Source organism: Pseudorasbora parva, chromosome 4 (assembly GCF_024679245.1).
Source record: "Pseudorasbora parva isolate DD20220531a chromosome 4, ASM2467924v1, whole genome shotgun sequence".
In the NCBI taxonomy this organism is placed as follows: domain Eukaryota; kingdom Metazoa; phylum Chordata; class Actinopteri; order Cypriniformes; family Gobionidae; genus Pseudorasbora; species Pseudorasbora parva.
Genome location: NC_090175.1, coordinates 20,142,947 through 20,151,013, shown reverse-complemented (window position 1 = coordinate 20,151,013; position 8,067 = coordinate 20,142,947). Strand labels below are relative to the sequence as shown.

Genomic DNA, 8,067 nt, shown 5'->3' with positions numbered 1-8,067 from the left:
GCTCTGTGCCTGACCCCGCCCTTCCTATTGAATGTCAGTCTGTTTTGTAAACGATCGAGCCACAAAGCGAAAGTTAAAAGGATTTGATGAAAACCACTGTCAACATTCGCTTATATTTTATCATCTGACAACATTCTAGGAGCATTCAGGTATGCCGTAAATTTATATGGGGTATAAGGGGATGCACGTAGAATTTTGAAGAAGATAACGTTACTCGAGATTGAAGCATTGTTCGGTCGATCGATTTATCAACCTTTAACGTTAATGCCTTTAATGTAATTATTATTTAATGCAAAAAACATTGCTTACACTTTGTTATAATACATACATTAGTTTTTTGGTGTAATGTTCGTGAGCATCTGACCTGAGATATGTTATTATTAATAAAAAAAATTAAAACCGAGTGTTAATTGTTTACAAAACAACATTATGTCTTTAACACATAGGCTACTTATTGCATTAGGAGGCTGAAATAAATTTCTTATCCTGCCAATTATCTTGCTCAGTGAGCAATGTGCTCCCTAAAATGAAGACTTTACAGAAAAAAACCCAAAGGAGGGTGTAATACATTAGCTTTATGTATTTGAAAGTTCCCAAAAAGAATTATTCATTTTAGTGCTAATTTTTTTATTGGAGTCAGCATTACAGTCCAAGAAGAGGATCATAGCCTATCTATTTTAAATATTTTGTAGAATATAAAAATTAAAAGATGATCTAACATGAATGTTAAATTAACTGTTTTTTTAATTAAGTAATGTTTACAAAGAACAAAATGTATACAAATGAATAAATGTATAAAAATACAAATGTATTTGTCAATGTAATATTGGGACTTTACTATATTAAAATTAGAATTACCAATTTCATTTTAGATATGACACCTAAGCGTGGCCTCATCACCGACACCTTTAAGGTTGTAAAGAAGGCAAAGAGAGGGGGCAAAAGAAGCAAGTCTCCTTCCCCGCCAAAAGCAGGTAGGACAGTTGGTTTCTCTGTGTGTATGTGCATGTTTAAATGAAAGCAGAAATATGTAATGTCATAGTATTTCTAAACTGTGCAAATGATTTATAGGAGCATGTGAATGCACCAGTAGTCCTGTAACAGCCTTTATAACATGTTATTACTGATCAGAGCCTGAGCCCCCACAATTAAGTGAAAGAGAAAAAGATCTACAAGAACTGAAGAAGTTTGATCAAGACTGGCAGTTCGGACCATGCACAGGTACATCATCAGTTTAATTATCTTTGTGCCAATTTGCATAATGCAGTTTAGGTCTGTATTTTTCATGTGTCTTCTGTAGCCTGTATGTAATATAGAACTCTGAAAACTGTCTGCTTTATCACTTTGAGGTATTGAATTCTATTGTTGCAAATGTGTGTGTGTTTGCATTTAAAAAACAACAACAAAAACCTGGGTAATAACGTACTCAGTTACTAACATAACCTCGGTTCCCTTAGATACAGAACGAGTACTGCGTTGTTCATCTTCTTAATATAAATAGCGTCTTATGTATATTAATAAGACGAACAACGCAGTACTCATGCAATAATGTAAAGGAACTAGGTACTAGCCCTAAACCTAAACCTACCCACCTAACCTTATATATGACCCCTGCCTCCTTCACTTTTTTTCCCTCCTGTCTATAGATGGCACAAAATCTCCTCTCAACTCTTTTGATGAATGGCTGTGCTATTTTTAATTGAGTCATTTCATCTGATTATCAACATTTGTGAGATTACATTAGCCAAAACAGTTTTGGTGGTTAACTGATCTAATTTTGTGTCTCTGGAAAACAGTCATCTTAGACACTGTATTATAGTCAAGTTTTTTTGTGTGTTTATTTGTTAATGAGGGATTTGTGGACGCATCAATGTTTTTGGATTTGTGGAGTACAAGTTATAGGTTTTATTTTGAAGTAAAAAGTTAAAATTACACCCTTGGGGTAAGATGAACCTCTCAGTATTGGCACTGGAGGCCCAGAGTGGCATGCTTTTTTAGTTACTATTTCTGGTTACACTATTTTGTGTGTCCTTGTTACATTATAATTACATAATTAAGTCCTAAGTAATAACTCATTAACTACATGTACTTACTATATAATTAGGCTTAATGATTGTTTTTTTATTTTTTATAAATGTACAATGTGTAACAGGGACACTGTACAATAAAGTGTTACCATATTTCTAAATGTAATAATTTTGTTATTTATGGGGTTATTAGTTAATTTAATCCATTAATTAGATGTACATCTTTGCTTTTAGTGAAATCATTCCAACAAACAATGTTTCTATAATGGCATATCTTCAATTAAAATAAGGGCAATTAAATATGTAAATATTCATATGCCTATAAATATTCAGCTCTGGAAAAAATTAAGAGACAACTTAACATTGATTTCTCTAAATTCTCTGCATGGTCTCTTAATTTTTTCCAGAGCTGTATGTCATAATTTCACCTTTCTCATCTCTTTTACTGGGATTCTGCTTTGTCTGTCATAGTTTTTTCAATAGTTTTTCAAGATTTTAAATATAATAGTTGATTTACTATGTTACATTAATGACACTTAACAAAAAATATATAATTACTAATAATGATTATATCAAAAGTAATTTATATATTCTGTAAAAGTTTATCTGGGTGCGGGCAATTTGCCCCAGCAGGTGCCATCTTTGAAGATTCTCCCACTTTTAATATTTTATATTTTGTGCTATATCAAATAAATTAGCAAATGTTTCTATATATTGCCTTTTATAATACCATCATCCTGCACATACTTAACCTATATTTAAATATGCCACAGTTTAAAAGTAAATTCACATCGTTCTTATGGGGGACATCCTTCCCCATCTTACCCTTACTCTGTACTTTCTTGGGTAAATACACTGTATGTACATTGAAAGTGCACATACTGTAAAATAAAGTGTGACCCTCTGTTTATGCTCGTGTGTGTGTGTGTGTTAGGGATCAGTCGATTGCAGAGATGGGAGAGGGCAGCACTGCATGGGCTGAATCCCCCGCAGGAGATTAAAGACATTGTACTGAAAGAGAACTCTGACCCAGAGTACACACAGAGGTATTACTAACACATTGCTCACATATTCTCTCTCTTCCTTTTACACATGCAGATAGAAACCACACAAACCAAATCCTTTATCACTATAACAGTCACTTTTTTCTCTCTGTTTCAGTCTCTGGCGTGACTATCCCCTCTGAAAAAACTGATAGAGACAAGACAGAAGGGGGAGAAAAGAAGAAAATACTTTTATAGGGTTTTATATGTTCTTCGCTGTTAATCACACTACATTTTATTAAACATTTTTATATATGAAATCATTGTTGATTCTCAGGCATTTATTAAACAATCATGATTTACAATGCACATATCCATGAACTTAACAGGCCCTTATATCCTAATTTTAATCAATTTTATTAGTATATTCACAAATTATGTATCATCTGACATCATTGTAGCAGCATTCGGGTATGCAGTGGAGTTCAAATGTATGTAAGGGGATGCATATCAGTTTACAGAAGCATATTTACTTGTTGGAAGCATCCTTTATCGATCATTTGAATGGCCACTTTACTAGTGATTTTAATGCAGTTTATTTTCAATTGAAAATGGGCATGCTACACAAATGCATTGTTAATACTTTATTATAATACACACATGCACTTGTTTGTCTAATGCATCTTTTATGGATGATCTCTCTGTGATGCGACCTGCAATATTTCCTAAGTTAAGAACTTAAAAAAAAACATTGATTTAATTTAGGGGTGTTTCCTCTGATGAGACAAGGGAGGCAGTGCCTCCTCTAAAAAACTGGATGAGAAAATTATCGATATTACAAAAATAAAACAATGCAACACCCCCCACCCCCACAGCATGCAATTGGATATGATCGGTTATGATTGGTCCACGCATATATCCAGTCTCTTTGTGCATGTTCTTAAATCAATCTAAATATATAAAATGATGACATTAATGGGAAGACTAATTAAAAATTAAGTAAACAACTCAGCCATAATATCAACGCTTTGATATTCATTCATTCTCAACAACTGAAACTGGAAAAAACGACTGAAAACATGACGACTGGTGTGTTTTTTAGTGAGCAACAGCTTGGGGAAAATAAAGGTACATCTTTACGTCTGTGACCAGTGTGAACAAGCTTGATGACTGATACAAATATGTTGACTATTAAAAAGAACATCTGAATATTAGTTCACAAATAAAATATATGGCTTAAATTGATACTACCTTTAGCTATTATTTGGAAATAAATGTAAAAATGTGTAAAAACACTAACTTGATTTAATGTATATTTGGTTTTAATAAATAAAACATAGGCCTAGTAAAGACTAAATAGCGTAACATTATACATTTACAGTTGATATACATATTTAAAAAATGTGGACTTTGCCTCATTTTAAAACACCACCGCGCATCACTGATTTAACTTCACCTGTTAGTGAGCACTCAACTTAAAGTTTGCACAGAAATAACTGAGATTAACAACTTTAACCATTTCTAGCTGTTTAAATGGGTTTTACAGTAAGGAATGCGTACATGTAAAATATACCCTTACAGGAATTACAGCAGCTCCTCTAGAGAATGGTATTAATTAGGGGCAGATAATTTTGGCAACAATTGAAATAGGTCAGATCCCTTTCTACCCCATCAGCCTTCTTCACGTTTGACTGGAATTCCCTTATAATAGCTATAAGGCGGTGTAGATTATACATTTAAGTAAATGTGCAAGTTTGTCATTTCGACCTCGTACACTTGTGGCCTAACTACCCACTACTACATTAGTGCGTCATGACACTACAATATACCTCCCTTGAGTGACAGATGGGTGCGGGGGAGGGGCTGGATTATTGACCCGAACGACGTTGTCCCTAGAGTTGTTTCTCATTGGTTCCCAATTGCGTCACTTAACATATACGCAGTCTGATTGGTTTATCTAATTGTAAATTGTGTGGCGTATACTGTCGCACGCAACGGTCACTGGTTAAACAGAAGGCACAATGCGGGTGGAAGCCCCGCCCTCCTGCAGCAAGAACGAGAAGGCGGGGTTATCAGTAGAGGAATAAAGATGATTTGTCCAGTCCAGCCGTCAGGATGATGTTTTGATTGCTCATTGGCTGTAGCGCTGCCCATCGATGACTGCGACTGGAAGCACCTACGGTAATAATGTCGCTCAGTGACCTAGTATTAAATAAAGCGACGGTTATAGCTAGGCGGTAGCGCGGATTATAGCATCGGCTTTGCCATTTTAAACGCTACCGGCGCATTCAGCAAGAATCGACAGCGTCGAAAAATTCACTTAAGAAGTCAGTCATTCATCTTGCCTTGGATTTTTTTTGTATAATTGTCCGGATCATGCTGAAATTAGAAGGAAAACGCATAGCAGAAAATCATCATTTGCCTTGAGCAGCGCTGCAGTGCCATCACTCTGCCTCTCTGTCGTATTGGTTTTCAACAGCACGTCGATCTACAATACCTCACCGCGTTGGGCTATAACTGGGATATTCTCTCTTGTCGCGGTTACGTGTAACGGATTTAACGTTAGTATAACGGAAGTTATCGGTTTTCCGAGGACTGAATTAAAGTTAGACTGGTGAGTAAGATGTTGTGTCTGATAATACAGTATATTGAGGGAATATCGATCGCTGTTGCTGCAGGATCAGTCATGAATCTGATGTGTGCGCGGATTTGTTCAGTCAGCTAAAAGACAAACTTGACAGCAATATAAAAGATTCGCTATTTACATTTGCATCGTCATTTGCTTGGGCATCAAGTGAACCACGCAGCTGAAATGTTTAGTCTCGGGTGTTTAATAAATAAAAATGTGCGATTTTTTTCTGAAGCGTTTTCTCATAGTGTTCTTGAATGCAGTTATTTTGAATTGTTTTCTTCAGAAGTCACCGTAATAGCCGAACTTGCAGGTACAGTAACAGGTGCGCCATAGTTCCAGTAGAGCTAACATGAAAAGATTTATATGGTGCCCTTGTTACAGTGTAATACTACAATTAAGTAGTAACCATAGACTGTAAAACGTAGTAACGTTACTGAGTAATATTAATTAACTCGCACTTGCCACGGGGTCAGCAATGGGGTTTGGTTAAGGGTAAATTACTTATTATTCATAATCAACTGTTATTACTATAGTAACGTTAAGTACGTGACGTGTGACGCGGATGCTGAAAAAGTGGGTTACACTCGATTTTACGGTGTCATTGTTACAGTGTAATTATATATATATATATATATATATATATATATATATATATATATATATATATATATATATATATATATATATCAGTAGGGTTAGTTGCATGTAATTATGCATAATTTACTGTTATTACGGTAAGTACATTTAACATATGTAACAAGGACACAAAAATAAAATAAAGTGCTACCTTCTTTTTTTTAGACAGGTAATCAATGATTAACAATTCCACACAGATTTTAGCTTACAATATGTTTACATTTGTATGTTTTTTATATTTTTATATAGAAAGTTCCCTCTAGTTCTTGAAAATGAAAGATATAGTCATGGTTGTCATTTATCCCTCATGTTTGTCAAAACCTGTAGAATATGTTAGACTGTAAGACTTCTTACTCTTGTGTTTTTCACAAAAAAGAAAGTCATACTTTATAACAACGTACAGAAGGTTGAATAAATGATGACACAAATTTAATTTGAAGGTGCTGGCCCTTTAAAAGCGTTTTTGAAGATATATTGTTCTCTTGCAGGGATGGACAATGCCCATACAAAGACGGTTGAGGAGGTACTGGGATACTTCGGTGTCAATGAGACAACAGGACTTAGCTCTGAGCAGTTAAGGAAAAGCAGGGAAAGATGGGGGCCCAATGGTACTACATCACTTGCAAAAATACAAGTGTTCGTGCAATATGAACAATGAGAGTAATTTCATGATGGCATTTCATTTAGCCTTATACTCATTTAACCTTGTCTTTCTTTTCTCCTGTCCATTTTTGTTTTATTTTGCTGTAACCTGTGCCACAGAATTACCTGCAGAAGAAGGTGAGCTCTTCCCTTGGGTTTGTGTAATTATTTGCAGATCTTTCATCATTTTCTTTGTTGCATGGGAGATGCTGGTTGTGTAGTTAATTAGAGTTATTACTGGATTCCCTTGAGGAGGTTGGATGAGGTTTGTACTCTCTTTGTAGCTGAACAGTTCTTGATTGAATGTTTCTGTGTGATGTATTTGTAAAGGTTTTCAATTGTTTACATGCTATGCATTTTCTGAGAGTTATTTGTCAGTTAATGGAAAGTGATCTTGAAGCTTTGTGACTGGAGTAAGTCTCTGTAATCTTTGTTTGTGCATGCGTTTACAGGGAAGTCACTATGGGAACTCGTTCTGGAGCAGTTTGAAGATCTGCTAGTTCGGATTCTCCTTCTTGCGGCCTGTATTTCCTTTGTAAGTATAAATCAAAGACGGCGTTCACTCTTATACTGTAATCAAGAGTAGTGCTGGCACAGGACAATAGTAAGAGTATTTGACACTCATATATTCCAAATACACATGGAACAATGCTATAAAACTCTAGCCAAAGCAAATAAATCTCCATTCATCCACAAATACTACTACCAAACACATTATTTAAACATTATACATTTATCTAATAAACAAATACAAAAATGTATTAATCTTCAAGGAAATATTATTACACTAATATTGACCATTTCAGTTCAAACATACTTGTACTAGATGTTATTTACCCATTCAAACTCTTCATATATACATATGTGTGTGTGTGTGTGTCTTTCAGCCAAACACGATCAGAGTTATATTAAAAAAATAGCCTGGCTCTTCCAAAACTTTATAATGGGAGTCAATGTCCAAAAATGTGCATCAATCCATCATAAAAGTAATCCGTATGGCTCGATATCCATAGTTATAACTTTATAATCTGTAACCACAAGCATCTGGTAAAGTCTGTCCGCACGTTCATGAGAGAGTTGAGTATGCTCAGACGCCTCTCATGGTTCATACAAATAGGGCTGAGCAACAAGCTCAAGCTCGTCTTGT

The 8,067-nt window shown here is 35.0% G+C and overlaps 2 protein-coding genes across 3 annotated transcripts in view; both read left to right on the top strand.

Annotated features, from left to right (window-relative positions):
- The first annotated feature begins 13 nt into the window (after positions 1–13).
- pold4 (DNA polymerase delta 4, accessory subunit) lies at positions 14–3,330 on the top strand. The gene is made up of 5 exons (XM_067441247.1): positions 14–149; positions 873–974; positions 1,132–1,221; positions 2,962–3,073; positions 3,189–3,330. Exons 2-5 carry the CDS (start codon positions 875–877, stop codon positions 3,211–3,213), a joined length of 327 nt encoding a protein of 108 aa, XP_067297348.1. The 5' UTR covers positions 14–149; positions 873–874; the 3' UTR covers positions 3,214–3,330.
- Positions 3,331–5,151: 1,821 nt separating this feature from the next.
- The window catches only part of si:dkey-28b4.8 (sarcoplasmic/endoplasmic reticulum calcium ATPase 2), a 38,674-nt gene continuing 35,758 nt past the window's right edge, over positions 5,152–8,067 (top strand). Inside the window, exons 1-4 of one of the 2 annotated variants that reach the window (XM_067441188.1) lie at positions 5,152–5,191; positions 6,767–6,886; positions 7,041–7,058; positions 7,373–7,455. In XM_067441188.1, the coding sequence (XP_067297289.1) occupies positions 5,167–5,191; positions 6,767–6,886; positions 7,041–7,058; positions 7,373–7,455 (246 nt within the window). In that variant the 5' untranslated portion in view covers positions 5,152–5,166. The other variant, XM_067441189.1, reaches the window with a different exon arrangement.

Coding starts and splice junctions, on each gene's coding strand:
- pold4 (XM_067441247.1), top strand. CDS start 875: ATGACACCTAAGCGTGGCCTCATCACCGACACCTTTAAGGTTGTAAAG. Junction 975..1,131: donor TCCTTCCCCGCCAAAAGCAG/GTAGGACAGTTG, acceptor ATTACTGATCAG/AGCCTGAGCCCCCACAATTA. Junction 1,222..2,961: donor GCAGTTCGGACCATGCACAG/GTACATCATCAG, acceptor TGTGTGTGTTAG/GGATCAGTCGATTGCAGAGA.